The following is a 25,007-nucleotide window of genomic DNA, read 5'->3' on the forward strand; positions in this document are numbered from 1 at the left end:
CCTGCTTGCTCAAAAATGATTGGCAAATTTGAGCGAGCAGATACGGAAGCCAAAAACGCGAAAAAAAATAAAGTTTAAATCTTAAACCCCAAAAAAATGAAAAAGCATTTTAAAATTGTTACATTATGCTACACTTCTCGAAGTGAAATTATTTTCCTTGGTCTGATTTTACCATCTATATATACACACAGATACGTGCACAAATGCAACGGCGCATCTTTAAGGTATGTTGGTATATACGTCATTTGGCTGTTACACATGTGTACAGTGTGTCTGTACAAAAATTAAAAAGGCGAAAAGGGGAGGGGGGAAAAAGCGCGTACGAGAGATGAGCAAAAAGGAAATGCGACCTGCGAAATGCAAAGTGCGAAACGCGAAAGACGAAACAAAAAACAAAAAACAAATGAATAATTTTAAAATACGCACGCGTAACTTTAATGCTGTACGTCGAGGACCCTTTCGACATAAAAAAAAAAGGAAAATAAAATGGAGTGATATAAAATGGAGTGAAATAAAATCGAGAGAAATAAAATGGAGTGAAGTAAAATCGAAAGAAATAAAATGGAAGCTTATGAGATGGGCAAATTGGTTCATCAGCGCAGCTACCTATTCGCGTGGGCACATAAAACCATGCATTTATTCATAAATAATATTTTTTAAAAAACTAACAAAGAGAATGAGAAATAACATCCGTTCTGATGTACACTTGGGGCTAAATACGTCACGTGCATGCCTGCGTGCGCGAGGGTACATACATAATACACACACAAAAGATAAGAAGCGTTTATTTACACAAATAAAGGCAGGGTCACGTGGGCGTAATGTGCTCTCTGACTGTAGCATGAAACATCAGAACAGCCAAGCGGCGCCACGTAATCGTCGGGGTTGTATTCTTCCCCGTCCCCTCTCTCCTCTTCCCCGGTCGGTTTTACAAATGTATAATACCTGCATGCGAGCATGGGTACGAGGCATACACGCCAGGGTGTATATAAACAGATCGGCGCTGTACAAGCGCTAGAGAATCTCCTCCTTGTATTCCAACTGAGAGCGCTGAAGAATGGGTACCCATTCGTCCTTGCCCCGAATAAGCCGCTTGGTGTCCGCATCAACGACGAATTTGGGGATGTTTCGGTAGAGCTGCTCGAGAAAGTCATCAGACACATTTGGTCCCAAATTTGACACCAAGTCACGAACCTTCAGTTGCAGCTCATGTCTTGTGCTTATTAGTTCTCGTTCGTTGTCTCTCCAGACATTTATCTTGCCACAAATAACTTTTAAAAGTATTTTCATTTGTCTTAAGAGACTAGGAATTTGAGCCGAATAATTTAAATTGATATAGTAACAAATTGGTAATATACACATGCTTAAAATTACAAATGCGATTCTTTTTAACCATGACTGGTAGAGATATAAACTAAACACTAATCCATACATTATGTTAAAAGTTGGTAATAAAACTAGAAGCACTAAGACCTTGTAGCTAGCCACCACATCACAACCTTGAATTTTTACTGTACTATTTTTCAGTGCAGATTCTCTATGTTTTTCTGCGAGATAAATGGAAATAGCAACAAGGGGTAGCCATAAGAGAGAAAAAGTCATACCAAAAATTACACAAAAAATTAAACTACAAATGTGCTCAATAAATTTTAAGGTAGCTGCTGACGTAGACTGTTTAAGCATCCATACTTCGTCATCTTTTATTTTATTTGCCTTCAACAATTTCTCATAGCATTTCAATTCATAACTTAAATTTTCAATTTCTTTGGAGTTTCCAAATTTCCAAAACATTTTACAAAATAGCTGTAAATTATTGTAAATTTTATTTTTCGATATGGTCATTCGTTCGGGAGTGTACAAACTGACACAAAGTTCTATGCATCTGCTTGTTTCGTGGTCCTTCGACGTTAACATGCAGCTTCGCATTCCTTCCTCAATTTTGCTAAGAACTTTGGATATGGTTTCCCTATGATTATTATTATAATCCTTACACAGATCCTGCGAAATGATTATTGCATTTCCATAAAATAGAGTAACACAGCCTTGCAGCTGGTAGAGTTTCGAGTATGACAGCCCTACAGGAATGATGGACACATCTTCTACCCCATCGGCCAATGCACATAACGTCATGATGGCAACCCCAGGTTTTAATGGCAGCAAATTTGTTCTATCGTGAGAACCCCCCTCTGGGAAGATCCCAATGGTATCTCCATTTTTTAAACTACTCGTAACTAAATTGTAAACTTCTGTTTGATTAATTTTGGGAATAATTTTAAAAGGAACTCCATTTTTTTTATCTTCACATTCTATGTTTATAGCATCTTGTATAATCAGCTCTGTTTCGGATTCAATTTTCGTAACTGGAAAAATTTTATTCTGTGTTAGTAATTTATCCCCCATTTGTACGTCTAACTTAAATCTGGTGTTTATTCCTTTGATTTTTTTATCCCCTTTAACCCAACATATGTGTCCTATTCCTTTGAATTTTAAATCTTCTGGTCTCTTTACACTTATGCATCCTATAATACTCGCTAGTTTCCCTATAACAGCTCTCCTCATGGACTTTTCCGCCACAATAAATTTGACTTGCCTTGGGATGTTTGCTACTAACACACAAGCGTCAATAAACTGATTATTGTGGTTACCCACAAATATAACTGATCCGTATAGCGGTACATTTTCTGGATTTATCACATTCACATCTCCAAACAGGGAGCTAACAATTGCTTTACATAACCATCTTATTAGGAAGTATAGATCTGGCATCCTTAATCTTTCAGTGGGAGGCACACGTTATTTAATTTTACATATATACGTGTACATATATGAAGGCATATATGTACATAAAAACGGGGGTGAAAGAATCAAAAGGTGGGGAGGGTAATCGTTTTGCACGAAATGCGAACCAAAGCAACTGTGCCAGAGGATGCGTTAGTTCGGAGAGGATGATGCCTCCCCTTCTCCCTTGCAACGGGTGAAATGGGCAAACGTAGAAGGGAATACACGTGGAAACGAAAAAACGGTCGAGCATGTAAACATATGCTGAAAAATAAAAGCTAGAAAGGGAAAAAAAATTAAACGTTTGAAAATGGATGAAACATTACCCGTACGCGCGATCGCTCAATTGCATTTAGATGGGGAACGAATAACGCAGTTTGTGCTGTTCCAAAGGAAATTGCTTGTTTCCTACTTCGAAATTGAGTAAGCTTTGGTTAAAATGTCACACAACGGGATGCGTATGGTATGTATTGTATACTACGTATGTTGCGTGCATACATACGTACTTACAATGTTCAAACCGTAGCGAACGCGAAAACCAAAAAAATGACCCCACAACCTTATGCGCTAAAAACGAATTCGTTAATGTTATGCGCAACGGGAATTTCTCTCATTCGAATGCACAGATGAGGAAAAGGAAAGAATTTCATTTTTCTCAATACAAAGGTATTTTATGCCAGTCAGTTTTCACATTAATTAAGGAAAAAAAAAAAAAGGCCCACGATTTACATTTTGCTCGCTTATAATGGCGCATAAATAATGGCAGTGCCACGTGGAATGAGTACATGAAAAGAAAATGGCCATAACAGCACAGCACATCTCAGAAAAAAAAAAAAAATATGCTTACAATGCGTACAAACGTGCATAGCGGAACAAGCACAAGTTACAAACACACGCACGTGAAAGAGAAAATCCCAAGTGAAATAAAAAAAGAATAAAAAAACTGCGTTGAAGCCTTCCCCGCGTTATGCACAATGATTGATTAAAGCCCCCCTTGGTTCACTTGATTCCGAATTTTTTTTCTCCTTTTTATGTGTTACGTCGTGTAACCTCCAGTTGTGAACCATTGATTAATGCTCTCTATAAGCATTCGTGGATTTATGAAGGGGAAAAAAAATTGAAATGGTATTAAAGGTTGTGTACATGTGCACATAAAAAGAGAACCCTCTTTTCTTTTCCAACATTTTGGACCCCTCGCAATGTGCTTAGTTGAATTTACCTCGTGGGAGTGTATCCTCTAGCATGGAATTTCATGCGCATATCTGCGTGGTGAACCCAAGACACTCTCTCAGAGGTTACATTGTGCAAAATGCGTTAAATTCTGCTTTGTATTTTCCCATTGTGCCACCTTCTCGCGTTGTGTTGTAAATTCGAAGGGGGGAAGAGGAAACAAAATCGCGCAAATTTTCCAACACGTTACTAAATTAAAACAAAATAGCAAAAAAAAAAAAAAAAATATATTCCCTTTGACGAATTTATTTTCTCCATGCGAAACTGCAAAAAAGGGAACAATGCGAATACGTATTTTTACAAGTGTGCTGTGTGGAAAAGCAGTTTTAGGGCAAATAATTTTTCTTTTTTCTTTTTTCTTTTTTGCGCTCCCTTGTATCAGTGGAAATAAATAGGAAGGAAATGTAACTTCCGTTGGGAACTAAAAAAATGCGAGGTGATCGGCGTACAAAAGTGACTCTTTTGACAATCCATAATATGCCCACGTTATGTGTTCCATCAGGATTTCCAATCCTTTTTGTTAAAAAAATTGTTCACCCCATATCACAGAGTAGAAGTGATTTTCCCCTTCCACCCCTTTTCCTTTACCGCTTTATAAGGGTCGGTGAAGGAAGAGAACCCCACAAATTCTCTTCAGTATTGCTACTCAAAAGCGTAAAAAATATGAAAAGGAAAAATCAAGGTTGTTACTGCAGTCTGGGACTGGCTGGATAATTTAGTGCGTCTTTCTTTTTCCACGCCGCTCATTCGATCCTCCCAGGTGCACACAAATTTGGGGTAAGTGAGAGCTATCTAAAGTGCCCATTAAAAAGGAAACAAAAAAAGGCTTGCGTGAAATCCTTTTCCGTTGCTATATGTACCGTTTTACACCAACTGGTAATAAATATTTCATAATTGTTTCAAAAAAAGAGTTGTTAATACAATTTATAGAAAAAGAAAAAAAAAAAAAATACTGTGTTGCAAATTAAATTTGATAAATTCGGTTTGGGAAAAAACAAAAAGAAACGAAGACACATATGTACATGAGTAAGCACACGTAAGCTATGATGTGTTACTTAAATTGGTCGAATATTAACTAATGAGCCATACGTAAAGGAAACATATTTCATTTTTAATAAACCCTCTTATACACAACTTTGTTTTTTTTTCTCCGCTTTATCTTCTTTCCCTGATGAATTGGCAGCGCCGAACTAAATGGAAAAAAAAAAAAAAAAAGCAGAAAATGATACATTCGTACGTAACATACATTCTCTTTCATAAACATTAATGCCTCCCATCTGGTCGTCTGCTCACAAATAACTCACCGGTGAACTCAAAAAATTCGTGAAAATAAAATTAAGCGTTTTGAATATTGCATATATGGGTATAACGGTATAGATATAAAAAAATTTAAAGGAGTAAAACAGGCCCAAGTTGATGACGAAGGACAAAATCAGAACGTCTGTGTAGTACCTAGGGGAAAAGAAATGGAAAAAAAATATATATTTCAACTGCATATAATTATTATGTACTCCTTTGATGGCTCACAAATACGCGTTCAATATTGAAGGTTCCATTAGATGGTAGTTGTCCATCTGCAGGGCGTCTTCTCAACCCTGCAATGAAGCATTAATAATTTAGTCTTTTCCGAGAGCGCAGCTCATTCTATTGAGTTGTATGCACCTCTTGATGCACATCTTCATTTCGCTCGCTTCCTCCTTACGTAAAATTTAGTCCGTTGGTCAACCCATAGTGTATATTCTTTATTGAGTAGTAGTAGCAAAAAAAAAGCAGGCAGTGCAAAAGGAAAATATTTCTTGTAATTAAGTTATATCTGAAATAATATGCGAATATAATATATATCAACTGCGGGGGGGGGAAAAAAAAAATCAAAATATATGGCTAGACGGATGAAAGATGCGAAACGAACAAAGCAATAAATACCAGTCCGCATCGCGCGGTTGTATGCTTAATGGGGGTGAAGAACGCTCGCCGGTTCCCCAGTTGCCCACGTTTGGGGCTATTTCGATGTGTATCTTTTTTTATACCGAAAAAATTGTAAAAAACGGGGAGGCATAAACGATGAATGCGCTCGCTTTTTTTAGTCGCTTTTTCTCAGATTGTCCTGCCATTCTTTCTCTTCGCTTTTTTTTGGGGTTTTCCTTTGGTACACTTCTATGTTTCTATGTTTATATGCTTCGATGCTTCTCTACTTCTCTACTTCTCTTCTTCGCTTCTTCTTCTTCGCTCAACCCTGTTCTGCGCTGAGCTTTTAACCGAGCTCCTTTTCAATTCAGTATGCCTTATTCCCTTTTAACCTCTTTGCTATAACTCGCAAAATGATAAGGTAGAGGGGATATTAATGAGGCGTATAACTCTTGTTCATTCAAATGCTCGTTAAAAAAAAATGGCAAAATGAAATTATGGAAAACGCGTGGGCATATCAATGAATGTTCTTACATATTCGTGCACATTTCTTCGCAAAAAAAATAAAATAAAATAATACGGCATGCTTTTTTTTATTTCAAAAAGCCGTTTGAACAGAAAAAAAGAAAAAAAAAAAAAAACAAAATATTATCAAAAGAATTGCAAAAGGGTACCAACAAATTTGGGACAAAGATGAAGAAAAGAAAGCCATTTAAAATTCACCTTGCGGGAGGAAAGAAAACAATCGTATGCAAACTTTCCCGGATCTTAACTTCTTTTTGCGCGTCATTTTAAAAAATTAGCCCCTAGCGCTTATATCTATTACGTGCGTATGAGGCGTGCGAATAAGTACAAATACGAATACCTCCACATGGTGAGATTTTCGAACGTATACAATAATATACGTGGACAGACCATTCAAAAGTAGGTCAACTTTTCACCTTTTAGAGCCTCTTATTGTATTTATTCTGGTTTAGTTTAAAATCGTTTTATATGTCTTCTTAAAAAATGTAGGGTGGAGCATAAGCATATGCACAAAGGTTAGTGCAGCATGTGTGTACATATGTACATAATAAATACACACAAGCATGCATGGAAATAAAATGGGTGGATAAAAATGGTTGTAATAATGGGTAAATTCTTTCTCTTTATCATCTTTATATATATAAAAGAAAAAATGATGAGCCTGCGACATTTGTGCAGTTGAAGTTATTTCTGGGGGTAGCATACTTTTTATATATACAAGAAAACTTATGCATATATATATATACATATGTACATATACTTTGTAGGGAGAAAAGTTAACTGAGGCAAGAAGAGCTGAACAAGGAGAACTCGCCCGTGTGTCGTCTTTGTTGTTCTCTGTTCAGCTCGCTTTCCTTTTCATTGTAAACACCATTAAAATGGAGTGGCAGGGAGTGGGCCTTTGCACGTGGGCATATACACCCACGAGTCACTTGTGCATTTGTATACGCATACATGTAAACGTATTATATATGTTAAGACTTTCGAGGGCCTAATAATTTGGTAAAAAGGAGGTGATATATATATATCTGCGAAACGGATTGTGGGCACGTTCTTTCCTTCGGGTTCGACGGTGGGGAGAATCGCCCTACTTCTATGTGGGTGTGTTGGCGCCTTACAGTTGCGTGGCACGCATTAAATGCGTCAGCTTGCTTGGATGTTTTATACGTCTTCCTTCGTGCCTTCGCACACAAATGGGTCACCATTCGGGACACACAGTGCGCGCGAGTTGGGGGGGAAGCGCACGGGGGTAAAGCGCCGGTTTACCACGCACTCACGCATAGGTAGGTACGTCATATATACACATATATGCACGTACATACATATAAATACATATATTCACGTGCGCAAGTTCATGCGAAGAAGGAGGGGGCCGTACGCCTACAATGCTTCCGCTACACCTCTTTTCTGTGGCCACTTCACTTTACGTTTTTGAAAAGAATTTCATAAAGTTTCTTTTTTTCTTCTTGAAGACAGTGAAGTCCCCGCCTCCATCGGAACCCTCTTCATTCTTCGCCTCGTCAGTTTTTGTTATATCTTTCCCGTTGGTCATTTTTTCCCTCTCCTTCGCATGATTGTGGTTTCCCCCGTCAGAATCGTTATCTGAGTCGCTTTCTTTGTCTTTCTCTACCCTTGCACTATTATCTTCGTCATCCATGTCATGATTTTTTCTTACATCCGAATCGTTTCTTTCATATTTTTCTTCGTCCCTGTCTCTTCTCCTTTCCTGTTCGCTTTTGCCACTTCTTTCGCCTTTTTTATAGTCCCTGTCTAGTTTATCATCTCGGTCGTTTTTATAATCCCTATCTCTTCTGTAGTCATCGTCCCTTCTATAGTACCTATCTCGGTCTCTTCTGTAGTCTCTGTCTCCGTCTCTTTCCTTATCTCGATCTCGTCTATATTCTCTGTCTCTGTCTCGGTCCCGCTCCTTTTCTCTGTCTCTCCTGTAATCCTTTTCCTTTCGATATTCTCTATCTCTGTCCCTAGACCTCTCCCTTTCTCTGTCTTTCGACCTGTCTCTCCTGTACTCCTTATCTTTTCTGTAGATTCTGTCTCTGTCTCGTTCTCGCTCCCGTTCTCTGTCCCTGTCTCGTTCGCGATCCCTGTCTCTTTCTTTGTCCCTGCCTGGCCAATCTCTCCTTTCGCGTCTGTCCGATCTATCCCTATACGAGCTGTCCTGCGCATCGTCGAGTCGTTTATAATTATTATCCTCGTCATGTTGGGAACCTCCCTTATCCCCCCTTTTCCATGAAAAGTCATCTTCGTAGGAAGATTTTCTGTAATATTTATCTCCGTTCCTGGATTCTTCTTTTCGCCTTAAGAGTTGTTGTTCAATTTCTAAGTCCCTTTCCCTTTGAATTCTGCTAATTTCGTCAAGTCTTTTTCTATGGGCTTCTTCTTTCTTTTTCCTTTCCATTTCTTCCTTCATTAATCTTTCCTCTTCTTCCTCCCTTCTTTTTCTTTCTTCTTCCGCTTTGAGTTTCCTTAAATGTTGTTCTCTCCTATCCTTTGCCCTTTGAATCTTTTCATCTTTTAGTAATTGATGAAGGCGATCCTTTTGGTCTTTCAGATTTTTTTCAAACTCTACAATTCTATCTTTCATTTCGCTCTTGGTAAATTCTTCAATATCGTTGGAGAATTTGACGTACTCTTCTTTTTCCCTGAGTGCAGCTTCGAAGTCGGCTTTCTGTTCCTCCTCCGCTGCTTTCTGTTCCTGTAGCAAAATTTCAGTGTCCTCCTGAAAAACGAGGGCTATCCATTTGTTCATATGGCTTAGTTCAACTTGTCTTAATGCTCTAAAATAATGATCCACCTTTTTATATTCCATTTTTCTAACTTTGATAATTTCATTCCTTTCATTTAGTCTTAACTTTTCTTGTGCCTCTTCAATATCTTCAAAATCTACGTAACCGTTTAGGATATCGTCAATGGTAATTTCGTCAAGGTATTTTCCTTTCATTAAAATTTTGGTTGTATTGTTAGTACACAATTTTTTAATTTCCTTTAACATTTGTTCAGCTGCTTCTGATTTCTTCTTCGTTTTTTCTTCTTTAATTCTTAACTTTTCTCCTTTTTTGGCTAGTTCCTCTCTTTTTTCCTTTTCCAATTTTTCTTCTAGTAATTTTTTCTCCATCTTTATTTTTAATTGTGCTTGTTCTAGTTCCTTCTGCTTCCTCAGTAGCTCCTTTCTCTTCCTGCTATTTTCTTCACTTAGCAGTTGGAACTTGTGATGTTCTTCGTCAATTTTGTCGTATATCTTTTTCAGCAGTTTTTCATCTTCAATTGGTTTATCCTCAAAAACTTCATTTTCGATTATGTCTTCAATGTTGGCTGTGTCGTAATTCATTATCTTATGGTGTCCTCTATCTAGCATATCAAATTCTTTTTCATACGTGAGCTTTTTCATATGTAGATGTTCCACTTCATTCTCGATGGAAATCGTTTCATTTATCATTTTCAGTCCGGTTTGTAATTCATGGTACAGATTTGTGAGAGACTCTTTGATTAGTTTGCTGCTATTTGTATTTTCCTTATCTCCAAAATAAATGGCTCGTTTGATTAGATCGATTCTCATTTCTAACTCCTTTTGATATACCAAGTCGACTAACATCGTTTCTGCCTCATTCCATGGGATGAAAGATTCAGGGCATATATTCTCGATAAAATAATCGATGGAAATATAACTGTACACCTTGGATAGTTGCAAAATTAACTTGTGGAAAATCACTTCCTTAATTTTGCTTATGTATACTTTGTGCTCCGTAGCCTCCAAATCCTTCAGCAGCACATCGCACTCTAGACATAGGCTTAACGGGGTGAACTGGTTTTCTATCAAGGAATACAACTTTTGTGCACTTTCGTCCGCATAACTTAAAATGTTTCTTACTTTTAGTCCATTTTTTAAAGACTCCTTTATTGGTACGCTGGTGTGGCCTAACAACTGGGACATTTTTTTATGTGCTTCAAATATCTTAGCATAATCTTCGTTTTTCTTTTTATTTCCAACTAGCGGGATGGATACCACAGCTAAGACGGCCTTCGTGCATATGAAGGTTTTCTCCTTTTCTGAGATGTTTCTACTGTAATTCAAAATATGAAAACAGTACTTTAACCAAGCCAGGCCATGAAACAGTTCGCTTTCGTACACAAATAGGATGTCTGCCATTCTTTGATAAAACGTTCCAATCCAGTTTTTAAAATTTTCCCTCGATTTGGCTAATGCATAATTTACATTTCCGCTACTTTCATTTACATGTGCAACTGTGTGTGCGCCTTCCACCTTGGTATCTTTGGTTTCGTTCGCTCCATCTTTTGTGGCTTCTTCCATTGCTCCGTCTTCCTTCTCTACCTTGGACGAATCCTCCTCCTCCTCTTGTGTGCTTTCATCCTTTCCCTTTTTGTTATTCTCATTGCTATCACTTTTTAATGGCCCCTTCTCTTTGTCTGCCTTACGCGTGGCACTTTCACCAGCGGCAGAGGCTTCCGACTCAACGGGGTTAGCCCTCAGCGTTCGATAAAAATAATCGTGCATATTCAAATTGTATATATCCTCTGCAATGTTTGATGCCTCCTTCCACATACCCAGTTCGCACGCCGTTTCCAATTGAATTATTTTCGTTTCTAGGTGGTACTCAATTTTAAGTAAAGACTGATACTCTGGCTTGTGCTTTCCCCTTAAAATTAAATTGTAGTGATTCCTTAACAAATCACTTAGCTTTTTAAATTCTGTCAATCTTTTATTTTCTTTACAGAAAATTAGAGCCTTTTTTGCAGTCTCGTGGTAAGCCTTCTCCAATTTGGGGGTGGCCCTCAATATTTCCAAAATCATCTTGTACGTTTCCATACATATCCTAAACGAATTTTGCAACTTCCTTTCGTATTTTCCTGATATTTCAATATCCAAAGAGGACATTAAAATTTTTTCTGTAAAATCAACGTTGCTTTCATCTTGTTCTATTTTTTCTTTATTTAAGTTCATATTCTCCTTGGCCAATCGAACTTTCTCCTCAGCTTTGTCTCTAAAATCTGTGATAACTTTTCCTAACGACGCAATGTTTCCATGTTGACAAATAATTCTATACTGATGTAGACCATCTTTTACTAAGCTTAACTTTTCTAGGTATAAGCAGAATTCGATATACCTCAGCATAATTTGTTCTTGCAATATGTGCCATCCTTGCAGTCGAAATGTTCTGTGCCCTATGGCTGCGTGAAGAATTTGGAGGGCGTCTTCATTTTGTCCAATGAACTGCAGTTCTTCTGCTCTCTTCAGAGCGTTTTCCGGTTTTTGGAATGTCTGCATATTTTACTACGCATACAAATATGCACGTATGTGCGCACACGAGTTATCTCCTTTTATAAATCAACAAAAATGTGTTTATACTTTTTTTACACATTAACTCTGCGCTTTGTTATTTTGATCTACACTTCATTTATTTCCTCCCTCTATGGAGTTTTCAAATGTGTGCAAAAAAAAAAAAAGGGGGAGTCACCCGAAACAGTGTACACTAGAACTGCCTTCCACTATTTATTTTTCTCCTTTGATCTCCCACTATGTAATGATAAAATGGTATAGTACACACCGCAACGAAATAATGCGTGCAATTTGTTTGGGGGTGCAGGAAAAAAAAAAAAAAATATTATCCACTAAAGGTTACGCAACAAAGTGATACATTCATATGTGTACTTTACATCTACATACTCGCGTTCGCTTCTGTGCGTGCATGCATTTTTCTCTTTATAACGAACTAGGGTTGTTAGCGTTATCAGAGTTGTCAGAGTTTTATGGCCTGTGATAACTACGCCGCGCGAAAAAAAGTACACATGTACTTATATATGTAAGGCGCACGTGAACGCTTTGGCAGAAAACTGGGCACTCGTGTACGGCGTTGTAGGGCCTCCCCAGCTTACTTCTTTCTTTTCAATTCGACATCGGCATTTATGCATTCACGCGGCTGGGCCTATCTAGCAAGCATTACCTCTCGCATAGGTATAGGCAGTAACCATATGCAAAATGCGTGGCTAGGTAAAAACACCTGGACGTGGCTTGTGTACTGGGAAAAAACTGTGCCCCTTTTCCCTTGGCGTATGCACAGAATAATTGTTAAAAAGCATCTCAAACGTTTTCTGTGCGTAACAAAATGTACATTTTTCTATTCACATGAATGTACATATTGGGGTAAATGCAATAGATTTATTTTTATACTTTTATTTTATGCTTTCCTGTTTTTATGATTTTTTCTTTTTTTTTCATTCTCTAATACCGCTCGTAACTTGGCATAATGGTCACTGTAATAAAATGTACGTAAAATATGTATATTAAAGGGTACATACATAAATATATATGTACTCGTGGAAATGCTGTTTTGGCATATATAAACTGTGCTTACTCGTTAAAAGAAAAAAAAATAATAAAATAAAATAAAAAAAGAGCGTGAATTCACAACTTTAACGAAAGTGGAATATAATGCAAAAAAATATGAATTGTAAAAATGTAACAATGTAGCACGGATATATTTTTTTTTTTTTAACCACTTCGTCGTACGTAATGGAATGCATATGCAATGTATATTACTTAAATTATACTGCCCATTCCACTTCAAGCATTTTTTTAAAGTGACTTTTTTGCTAGGCTTAAATGTATCGTTATGTATACTCTATGCAGCACGTACGTATGGTACATGGCGTGAACAGGGGTACCTGTAACATTATGTGGCGACCATTTATGGGGCAGCCCGCACAGTAACGTGGGGACGTTCATTCATATAGAAGGAGCGAAAGCAGAATCTCGCCTTCCCTTTTTTTAGCTGCATAACGTATCACTGTCACATATACTTAACGGTCATGTGGGGATATCTGCCTGTTGTGCTAGTATGCATACGCACGTATATATACTGCAACTTTTTTTTTTTTCCCCTTTTGCACCAACAAAAGTGTGTTCGCGATGAGGCGAAGGAATCTGCGGCAATTGTGAAGAATAATTCGAGGCTATAAAAAAGAAGTATGCACAGAAAATTTGGATGCCTAAATTATACTATGTAAGTACGGCAAGAGAACTCACGCCCTCGTTGTGCAAAAAATATGTACATCATCACAGATATGCTTTTTGTATATATGCGTGACTGTACATTTTGGTGAAGGGGGAAAAAAAATACTTATATTAACTTCAACAGGTAAAAAAAGTACTCCCTACGGGGGGAAACGTTTTTGAGCACCAGGCGTTATTCAAATATTGCCGAAAAGGAGGCAAAAATGGATCAGTATATATCTTTAGCATATGTAAATATTATGCAGCCATGTGCCATGTTCCTATCTATATAACTATACATGTTTTCATTTCGGCATACCGCTTCCCAAATGATTGCACTGCTAGCGTATCTTTACTCAGTCATGTGAAGGTATAATATATATTGTGGCAGAACTGCGGGAAAATAAACATCCCTCTTGCGGGGGGTAAACAATTCACAACGGAAAAATAAGTTACGCGCTTCTTCCTGCATTACACAAGTAATTGACCCACTCAATGGTTGCCTCTTTGTTTACTTTCTTATTTTGGCACCACGGGGGAAAGAGCGGTGTACCTTGCGGGGGGCCAGGCCACTTGGCCTTTTTTGCGGGGATATACAAATAAATACGTTTTCATTTTAGCACTTATTCGCCATATGCAATTTGGAACCCTCGGCATGACCTGACCATGTCCTCATTTGAATTACTCCCAATCTTGTGATTGATACATTTTTTCCCTTTTTTACATTTCTTTAACACCATTGGCAGGGCGAAAAGAATGACCAACCACATACATATACATATATATATATAATATATATATATATATTTTTTTTTTTTTTGATTCCCACGAATGTTCAGTTTCTGCAGGGGTGTTTACCAATTTTTGGTATTACATTATACATTGTTTTACGCGTAGTTTTTTTTTACTTTTTATCCATCCCTTTTTTTTAATTCTTCCGAGAAAGATTAACACGGTTACGTGAAATTAGTTTACCCATTTTTGTCATAAAGGAAAAATAAATTAAACGGTGAAGGTGTATTCCTTTTGGCAGCAAAGGTTTACATTTCCCACGCCTTCCCTATAACACACACTTGTTGCACGTACATTTCGAGATAAAAAAGTAAAGAGTATGGCGAAGTGGGAACTCATTCCCTCCCCAACATGATGAGTTTAACCACACCATTTTAAAACCCGCAAAGCAGTTCACCAATTTTTTTAACCTCTTGTGCGGGGTTATTAAAAAGCGGAACAAAACACATCACCGTTGTATGTTCAATGCCATTTTTGCTAAGTGGTCATTCGGATGTGTAAAAAAGGAGCAATTTTTCAAAGAGCAACTTTGTCTGTATGATTAATTATTTGCACGTAGTATGCATTATATACATATATTTTTTTTTCCGCAACGTGAAAAGGGCAGCCGCGCACATCATAGGGAAAAAGTTAATTAAAGAACAAATTTGCAAAAATTAAAAAAAAAAACATCTTAATATTGCGAATACAGCGATCGCATACTTATTCCTCTTTAATTACCAAATAGGCCTCATCTGTGAGTGAAAGAATGACGACATTATTTTACCACTTCGTTGTTACGCTCAGATAGGGTCAAAAAAAAAAAAAAAAAGGGGACATGTAACACCACGTTTGTGTGCACGTCAAAGAGGTGTGAATGATCAGCAGTTCGGGGGAACATGTATATACATATGAGAATTGCTAATCCATACACACATACATATCTACAGAACTGCGCAAAAAAGGTGTTGACTCTGCAAGAGCTTACGCCGCATTGACAGCCCAAGTGAACCGTGACACTTTGCGACGTGTGAATGTTACACCCTTTACCGCGCTTGAAATAAAAATTAAATACAGTGCCATATGTGACATGATAACAACTGGTACCTGTCGCCGTCCCTGCTTTAAATTCCACAGCGCAAGGAACGATATAAATCTGTTTAAAAAAAAAGTAGATAATAAACCACACCACCTGCACATGCACGTTTTACGCGTGTGAACAGTGTACAGCCCGACTAAGTCTCCCCCCCCCAAAAAACACATGCATCATGTAAACGTGTTTCCTTTTTGAAAGTCTTGCATCGTTCCCTGCTGCCTACACACCTGCGTGCATGATGTGCCAACATATGTGTGCAATCTTCATATACATGTACCCACGAGGTAAAAGCGGCACACATTACAACACAGTGTTAACACGTAAAAAGAGGGCGTGTTCGTTTCTGTACTCAAATTTTAATGCCCTTACGTAACTGCACTTATAATTAAGGGGCCCAATGGGGAAGAATATTTCTTGCAGGGCTATGCATATGTTTGTATACATTTTAAGCAAATAAATAGCTATTTATATAACTCGCCGTCGTGCCATCTTTCCCCCACGTAGAAAAATGCATAATCATGCAAAATAAAAAAAGCAAAGAAACGAAAATTACACAGCATTCGTACGAAATAAAATTACGAATCGGCAAAAAAAAAAAAAAAAAGGTGAAATGCGAAACCATTTGCGCGCAAATCGGAAACATTTTAACCAAGTGGTAAACTTAACGTAAATTTATTTCCAGGTTTAGTAGCTCAATCGTTTGGAAGCCGTTAATTCTGTGATCCATATTCGTGTATAACCATTCGAGGGAAAATAATTGCAAATATAAAAAACGCCTTTGCATGTGTCATGCAGCACACAGCTGTTTAATTTATGTCCCATTTGCACATTTATTTATTTTTCCGCTTCCGCTTTGTTAGCCCTTTTGCTTTACCACTTTATTTGCCACATTTTGCTCAACCGTTTTAGTATACCACTTTAAATGGTCATTCCGTATGCCATTTTTTTTCTTTAAATGACAGCCCCTTTAAGTTGAGAGATAATCGTGTCAGCCGCGTAACTGGAATGCCATTCTTCCCCCTGTGCAACCTTTTTTTTTTTTTTTTTTCGTTATGAGGAACAACACGCGTGGATAAGTATGCGCAAATAACGTTGACCAAAAGAGTAGCATTTTTTTTCAAATTGACACATGTATGTATTTGTTTGCGCGTTTGCATTTATGTGGCCACCCACCCAATTGCACGTTTGTGTTTCATCTTGTTTAAGTGAAAAAAGGAAAGGAAAACAAAAATGACGAGGTTGCCTCGTGTGGCATGTGTGGCGAACATGGCAAGGATAACACGTATAACGCGAGCAATGGGAACCATTGTGACCGTGGGGAGGACCGCCCCCAAGAGAGCAGCAGATCCGCATAACTACAAACAGTGGACATTCTCAAACAAAAGACGATTCATGTCAACCGCGCAAAACGCAACCATGAACCAAGCCACAGAGAAAAATGAATCTGTAAAAAAAAAGTCCGACCATGCTGAAAATAGCATACAACAAAATGAACTGAAGAAATTTTCCATATTTCGATACAACCCACAGAATAATAAAAGACCCAAAATGGAAACATTTGAAGTAGATATAGATAACTGCGGACCGATGGTTTTAGATGTCCTGATTAAGATAAAAGATGAAATAGATTCTACGTTATCCTTCAGGAGGAGTTGTCGTGAAGGTATCTGTGGAAGTTGCGCCATGAACATAAATGGAAAAAACGGGTTAGCATGTTTAACTGAAGTAAATAAAGACAAAAAGGAAGTCACCGAAATTCACCCTTTGCCCAATTTGTATATTATAAAAGACTTAGTTCCAGATTTAACAAATTTTTATAATCAATATAAATCTATTGATCCTTGGTTAAAAAGAAAAACGAAAAAAGAAAAAGGGCAGAAAGAATTTTACCAATCTATTGAGGACAGGAAAAAATTAGATGGCTTATATGAATGCATTATGTGTGCATCTTGTTCCACGTCGTGTCCGTCTTATTGGTGGAACCCAGAATATTATTTAGGCCCTGCCACGTTAATGCAAGCCTATCGATGGATTGTCGACAGTAGGGACGAATATACAAAAGAACGTCTAATGGAAGTTAATGACACGATGAAGTTGTACAGATGCCATGGTATCATGAATTGTACCCTTTGCTGCCCGAAAGGCCTGGACCCAGCCAAAGCCATCAGAAATATGAAAGAGTTGGTGCAGGAAAATTTTTCCAAGGAAAACATAAAATCGCATGCGAATTATGTGAAGGAAAAGATGGAGAAAACGAAGTAAAGTATAGCATAGGTGAGGAGGGACACCCGGGAAAAGACATAGCAAGGGTGATGGAAGGGAGCATCGATGCATCTTTTCCCTACTGAGGATTGTTAAATCGAAACTGTAAATTCAAATTTTTACATCCTTTTTAAGCTCGTGGATTTTTGCGCATCTTCAGGCCATAGAATCACACGTGTTCTTATTTATCTTTTTTTTTTTTTTATATGCACATTTTTACCTAAGATAAAATAATCAGAGCTGCTTCCTATTTTGTCACTTCCTTATGGTTCATTTTTTGTGTACTCGATATTTAGGTATACTAAAAAGTGTATTTATATAAACACGTTTGTTGCGTTTCCTCGCCAAGGCGCATTTTTCTTTTTTTTTTTTGTTCACCAGCAAAATGTAACTTTTCTATGTTGCCAAACTGTACTGTATAACAGCTTCAATATTTTACGTCCCCCGTTTTCCCACCCCCTCTTTGTTGCATCAAAAGGGTAAAGCGGCACAAGGTTGTGGCCATTGCATGGAGAAATTTGGCTGCAATATATATATGTATTCATTTCATCCTGGTGATATTTTAAAGTGGATACGCGCGGCAGATAAGTCAGGGAGGACTCAACACCTTGGCCACTTTTTTTCGCTCAAAAGGATTTACCATATGAAAAGCGTATAACTGCGAAGAAATGGCGCTTTTTTTCTTTTCTCCTCAACAATTTATATTTATTTCATACATTATATGTGAGTTGCTGTTTTTGCTATGTTTCTTTTGTTCGTCAATTCTCTTTCCTTTTTTTTTTTTTATAAGGAGAGAAAGGACAAAAGATAAAACCACGTAAAATATATTATCTATAAGGGCATATGCTGGTAATATATGTACACAGGTAAGAATATAATCCGCTTGTGCATTCTTACTGTATGCATATAATACTATTACTTAAAAAAAAAGGGGTAAAAATGGGCCGGCAAAAATGGGAAGGTTAAATTCCTCACTTTTACGAACCGTAGAAAAGTACAAAATTGCTGAATTACACATGGAAAAATAAGTAACGTAAAAGTGAAATTATTGGCATAAAAAAAAGTGCTTCCAAAAAAAAATAACTGCATAGAATGGTGCGCTTATATGTGTATATGTACACACATGTCCGCACATACTTATATATATATGCCTATATATAGGCATATACGCACGCACTGACAAAATAAACTTCTTCCCTTTCGTCAACTGATGTGTTTCCTCCTCCACTTGCACACACATTCTTCATATTTTGTCAAAAAAAAAAATATATATGTACATAAGCTTACAAAGGATGCAAAAGACTTGCTTCCCTGTACTCCTTATTCCTCTTTGCTACTCCTTTCACTTGATAAAAACGGAGAAAAACGTAATTTCCCTTCATGTGCGTGATGCTCTTCTCCTCTGTGTGCAGTGCCGCGTTGACCCATGCAACTGATACGTGCGAACGCAAAACAGTTCGACGCGCGTGCATATTTTCACCACAGTTGTTGCAGCACAACTTGGTATATATGCGAAGTACTGATGCATTGTATATATACACAACACATATGCATTGTACATACTATTGAACAAGAAAAACATTTAAACTGAAAAAATAACTTGAGTAATGTCTCTTTGTTTTCTACTAAACTTTAACCAAACAAGTTGGTGCTTCTCTCTATGCTATTTTGTACAGGGGTACGGATAAGCTGACTTTTTAACAATATGCTATTATATTACAACCTTTTTAGGGAAACAATTTTGTGCAATACTTCGGCATGCAAATAATTGCATAAACATCATTTATCATCGGAACACCGCTCTTCAATCGATGACGTGGCTTGCATTTTGTGGGAAAAAAAAAATTGGCTAGATAAGCTGGTGTGCTTTTTTCTCCAAATCGGTAACGACCTTCAACCTCAAATATATGCAGATGGTGCATACATTATTGGGGTATGAAAAAAAAAAAAAAGAATGGCGTTTGGCATGCTCGGATCCTTTGTTTTTTGTCGATCAGTGGGTTTTTACGAATTATGTGTTCCTCTTCATGCAACGTTATAATACACTACTGGCTTAATCCATGTTCCTCTCTCCTCTGCTTCATTTCTGCAACCTCCTTTACAATCCCAATTTCAACTATGCAGGTGGAGTCCATCCCGCTTTACCATATTGTGTGCAAATCGGGGGATGACCCGCTCAGGTTGTTACGTACGCATGGCGCTACTGCAACGTCGTACAAATTTACACGAATAACTACCTTTGCTAAGTGCTATGTGGTGCATCCCGCACTGGGGGTAGGGGGGGTAGAGTATATATAATAATAAGGGCGACTTTTGCCCAGTTTGGCGAACATATATATTTTCCCGCCGCCCCTGCCGCCCCCTCTCCATTTAGGAAAATTCTAAAGCTGATATACCGCGAATTCTCCCCAATTTGCAGAGGAACGCGGCTAAATTTTCGCGTCATATCCTTCCGCTATCAACTCCTTCTTGTTTAGGGGCACGCTGGACTGGTGCTGCGTCAAGAGAGCCTGTTGAATAACCTGCCCCTTCCACTCTGGCCAAGCCGAGCCAGAAGTCTTGGGATCCTTCTTTCCGTTCTTTGATCCATCCATGGAGGCTAAAAAATCAGCTTGTATTCCCATAACGTCATCTCTTAATTGTAAATTTTTCTTATTCTCGTCAATCGGTTTGTACTGCGGTAGCGATTTTCTCCTGTTATTGTCGAAATATTTGTTTGTAACTACTTCTTTTTTCCGTTCGTTGGAAGATAACTGCCTCTTTACTTTTTTCTTGTCATACGAATCAGAGTCCATATCCGAGTCGCTATCCTCCTCTGATTCGCTGTCCTCACTGGACGTAGAATACGTCGAAGAATCGGAGGAGTTGGACGTAGACGAATCGGACGAATTGGACGACGAGGATAGATACCTATTTGTTCTCCTCTTATCAAAATGGAGATTATTACTATTATTATTGTTGTTACCCAAACTGTTGGTGCTATTGAGATAATTCTTGTTGTTTATATTTTTCATGGGCATTTTTCCCTTGGGGATAGTACAAGCGCCAATTTGATCTGATGGAATGAGAGAGGCTTTATACTGCTCCAAATTTATTCTACCCATATGGTTAATGTAAAGAAATATTCTTTTCTGTTTTTCTATTGACAACAAATCTGTGTCAAATGTGAAAAATCTATCGAACATGTGATTCTCCGCCAGTATGCCTAAATCGTCTTGTATAATTTCTAATGCTGCCCTTCTTTGATTTGGTGCTAATCTTCTTAAATTCTTAAAAAGTAAATTCACTTGGTAGTTATTTAACCCTTTATCATTCGCTCCAATCTTTTGAATACCTGGTGGTTCTGGTATCGTTCCCATGCTGGGCGGCTCAAATTCTATGCTATTATTATTGCTATTCATGTGGATATTACCACTTCTACTGTTATTATTTCCTACACCGTAGCAGTTATCCTTTTTGTTATTTACAAATTTGTCTCTTGCATTCTTTGATGACATGCTAGACATTTGTTTATTCATTTTGTTAAACCGATTGTCACCTGCCGCGGCTGATCCCTTTCGATTTGGCGCTCCATACATGTGATTCGACGGGTCCATATTGTGGTAGGCCGCATGATTCCCTGCTCCCACCCCTCCAGGCATTCCCATCATGTTTTTCTTCCTAGCTGTGTAGGCATTACTAGCACTGTTATTTCTATTGTATCTTTTGTTGCTATGGTACTCATCAGAGCTTATTTCCTCACTGGAACTTCCAGTGTAGCAACTACTACTACTACTGTGATTAAGATTCTCATCATACTCATATTTCTCTGCCAATATTTCATTATATTTATTCATATCTAGATACACAGAATTGGAACCTTTTGTACATTCGTTGAGGATATTTTTCATTTCTGTGTGTTGTTTGACTAACTTATCGAATTCTTTGGCTAGCTTGTAGGCATCATTCCAAACGCAGTTTTTCACCTTATGATACGTGAAGGCATTAAAAAATATTTGTCTTACATCTTGTTGCCATTCAAATGGATTATTGTACTTGTTCGTTAGTAGCTTATTTTCTATCGTTTCAAAATCCATGGGGTTTTTAATAACATTAAAATAATTTGGTATTCCATCCAGTTCTGGGTTTACTGGTTTTAAGAACCAGCAACATATTTCTTTCTTCTTCAATTTGTGTAATATTTTGAAGCACCAATTTTTCCAAGGGTTACCACTCTTGTAGGTTCTTTTCTTGTACGTTCTTTTGTGTTGTTCATATTCGTCAACCGTGTCATCTTCCAGTATACTACTGTTGCTACTTCGTTGCCTCTTTTTTAGCGCTTCCTTTCCTCCTGCCACGGTCGCTGCTGCACCTGTCGCTCCGTGCTTATAATTACTGTGTTGCATGGCCGCATTATTTTTACTACTGCTACTTCCAACCGATTTGGACGATTTTCCCTTTCCGACGCTGGGAAATGCTCCATAGGCACTTTTATTCACACTACCGCTATCCATTTCTCCTTTACTGATAGATCCTTTTTTGACCATACTGTTATTTCTCCCTTGTGCGATTTTATCGTTTTCACTCATTTTGGTGTTAACGGCCGAACCGCTGCTGCTGCCCACTTTGTTGCTATACGCCCCTCCTCCTCTATACGCGGATGAACCTAAGGCAGCCGTGCCATTGGTAACGTGATTATTACTGATATTACCGTACTTGTTATCATCATCGTTCAGGGAGCTCTTATTATCATCCTCGTAATTGTTGTATGCCGCTCCCCTTCTCCGGGTAATTTCCCTTTGCGTGTCGTTATTATCCTTCGTAGTAGTGCTACTCGTCTCATCTTTGGAATAGTATCGATCAAAGGACTTCTTCGATTTTCTCTTACCCGCATCGTATATATTGTTTGACAAGGAACAACGTAGATTCTTAATTTCATTTAAATGTCTCTTCGATATGGCGCTGTAGGTGTTTCTCTTTTCGCTCTTGGTCTTTTCTGATGGAATTTCAAAAAATCGAAACCCCAACAGGTTAACTGTGTTTGATATATAATTGAATTCTTCATCCGTTAGGTAGAGAATGCCTCTTTCGAAGCTCCTCACGTCGTCTACATTTTTGAAGAACGCATTTTTGTAGTTCCCATTTGGTGCACTCTTTTTATCACTATTCAATTGGGCATCTTCCGTGGTGAGGATTATCCCTGTATTGTTCATGCCATTGCTAGCAATATCGTTACCGATATGGCCATTCTTCGACGCGTTGGTGCCTCCATTCTGTTCATCCACCACGTTATTATGAATGCCGTTAGCTTGGGCCTTATCATTATTCAAAGAGTCATTATTTCCACTATCGTTCGTACCTTCGATCGTAACTCCCATGTTCCCACTGTGGTTGTTTTCATTGCTCTCATTGCAATTATCATTATCGTCATCGTTCAGGAAATTCATATCATTTCCATTATCGTCAATTGTATTTTCATTGGACAGTGAACTGTAGTTATTCATATTTTTATTAGCGATATGCACATTTTTCAACCCTATATGGTCATTATGATTTTCATTCTCTGAATCGACTAGATTATTTGCACTGTTAAAATGGTTTTCGCTTATGATAGCATTGTTAATATTGTCAGCACTTCCAATATGGCCAAGATTATTGCTAATGTGGTTAATGCTGTCTATATTACTACTAACAATGTTGTTATCATTCGAAACATTACTCATTTCGTCATTATTTGTATTCATTTTTATTCCAGTTGCTACACCACTAAATGTATGCCACGTGTGCCACGATCCTCTGCTGCCTACGTGTCATTTAGCGATTGACTTCTTCTATTAGCTCTCCTTTTCGATCAGCAAGTTGCAATTGGTTGCAATTGACAGCAATTGATTGCTACTTTGCTTTTGCTATTGCGTTGCTACAATGGAATAGGTGAGCGTCCTGATAGTGACATGGTATATATATATATACATACATATGTCTATATATACACATCTCACCATATGAACGTCGCAACTATGCTACTGCGGCTATCTCTATAGTTGGACCGAGAACGCCGCTGTCACTAACTACTCCGTGTGGGCGCGCCAGAGGTAGCATTATTAGTACATATGTCCAGAAGCACTATATTTTTCAGATTCAAAAATGCTTTTCACGTTCAGGATTTCGTTATAGTTAATTTCACTTTTGTTATTCACGTTTGTCGCTTTGCCTTATTCGCTTTGTATACAGATTTAATATCATTGTTTCCAGGGTGGAAGTGTATAGCATGATCTGGGATAGATTCTTTTTTGCTATGCTACCACACTGTGTTGTGTTTGGTTCTTTCGCCAAACTTGCTGCCACTACTGCTACGCGCTGCCAACCAGTATACGTACAACACGTTATATATATATGTGAGTAGAATAATTTACGCTATGTGATGCAATGTAGATATCGTTCTTAACGTTTTTTTTTTTTTCATACACCTCACGTGCAGTAATGTGGTTGTTGTTGTTACTTAATTTTCGCTACTTCCTTTTTTTTTTAACTTTTATACTATATCACACTTATGTATTGTTCATTTTTTAACTTAGATAAATTTGGCAAATATTGAATGCGCAGTTAAAAAACTGTATATAACATGTTATAATAACACTTGTACATTTCATTTTTTGCCGATATCAGTGCTTGTGCCACACGTATGATCTTCTATCGGCGAAAAATGAAAATAATTTCGAGTTATTATAAGATGGTATATGGGCACACGCAACGTAATAAAAAAGGTAAAAATATGTACGTAAAAAAGTGCAGGTATTGGGTATATTCACAAAAGTACATGTATTAGTGGATGTACCGAAATATGTATGAGCGCACGTAAGCGTATGTTATCTACACCATCCGCTTACTCATAAATGTAATGGTACGCAGGTGGGCAAACACTCCTCTACATGCATACTACTAACTCATACAGCTTTTTTAATTCTGTTGCACTTTTTTTTTATATTCACGTAAATTTCATTCGCTCCGCCTACGCGCAGTGAACGGGTATGGTCAAAATGTTCTAATTTGCTTTCTGCCTCGCTAAAGGCACGGTTTCATGCACGTATATTTACTGATATATAAGTACACGTATTTTGCTCACGTCACAGTGTACGTATATATAAGTCGGTATACATGCTTATATATGCAGTACCAAGGTGCATATAATATAATATGCCGGTACGTACAAGGTATATATAAACACGCGCATATACTTGTACATGTACGACGAGCACATATATTTGCATATACAATCATGCATAGTGTTATATAAGATATATATTATATGCAAAAGCAGCCATATATATATATGTACATAAAAATATATATATCGCGTATTTTTCACAATATAATATTGCAAAGGCGCTCCGCCGTAGAAAATACATACAACATGGGCCTTTCTCTCATACATAC

General features: G+C 37.7%; 5 protein-coding genes across 5 annotated transcripts; 1 reads left to right on the plus strand and 4 right to left on the minus strand.

The window, feature by feature from the left end:
- Window positions 1-1,015: 1,015 nt before the first annotated feature.
- On the minus strand, window positions 1,016-2,773 carry PCYB_143930 (glycerol-3-phosphate acyltransferase; the record flags this gene model as incomplete). Its single annotated transcript, XM_004224864.1, has 1 exon — window positions 1,016-2,773. A coding segment is annotated over exon 1 (1,749 nt), but the record flags the coding sequence as incomplete, so codon positions are not given.
- Window positions 2,774-4,966: 2,193 nt separating this feature from the next.
- On the minus strand, window positions 4,967-6,119 carry PCYB_143940 (hypothetical protein; the record flags this gene model as incomplete). Its single annotated transcript, XM_004224865.1, has 4 exons — window positions 4,967-5,198; window positions 5,313-5,460; window positions 5,711-5,853; window positions 6,069-6,119. The coding sequence occupies 4 exons, from the start codon at window positions 6,117-6,119 to the stop codon at window positions 5,133-5,135; spliced, it is 408 nt and encodes a 135-aa protein (XP_004224913.1). The 3' UTR covers window positions 4,967-5,132.
- A 1,742-nt stretch (window positions 6,120-7,861) lies between these two features.
- On the minus strand, window positions 7,862-11,740 carry PCYB_143950 (eukaryotic translation initiation factor 3 subunit 10; the record flags this gene model as incomplete). The annotated part of the gene is made up of 2 exons (XM_004224866.1): window positions 7,862-10,517; window positions 10,545-11,740. 2 exons carry the CDS (start codon window positions 11,738-11,740, stop codon window positions 7,862-7,864), a joined length of 3,852 nt encoding a protein of 1,283 aa, XP_004224914.1.
- Window positions 11,741-16,562: 4,822 nt separating this feature from the next.
- PCYB_143960 (iron-sulfur subunit of succinate dehydrogenase) lies at window positions 16,563-17,594 on the plus strand (the record flags this gene model as incomplete). Its single annotated transcript, XM_004224867.1, has 1 exon — window positions 16,563-17,594. The coding sequence occupies one exon, from the start codon at window positions 16,563-16,565 to the stop codon at window positions 17,592-17,594; it is 1,032 nt and encodes a 343-aa protein (XP_004224915.1).
- Window positions 17,595-20,023: 2,429 nt separating this feature from the next.
- PCYB_143970 (bromodomain protein) lies at window positions 20,024-23,317 on the minus strand (the record flags this gene model as incomplete). The annotated part of the gene is made up of 2 exons (XM_004224868.1): window positions 20,024-21,559; window positions 21,599-23,317. The coding sequence occupies 2 exons, from the start codon at window positions 23,315-23,317 to the stop codon at window positions 20,024-20,026; spliced, it is 3,255 nt and encodes a 1,084-aa protein (XP_004224916.1).
- Window positions 23,318-25,007: the final 1,690 nt, after the last annotated feature.

The sequence above is a fragment of the Plasmodium cynomolgi genome, chromosome 14, assembly GCF_000321355.1.
Source record: "Plasmodium cynomolgi strain B DNA, chromosome 14, whole genome shotgun sequence".
Taxonomy (NCBI): domain Eukaryota; phylum Apicomplexa; class Aconoidasida; order Haemosporida; family Plasmodiidae; genus Plasmodium; species Plasmodium cynomolgi.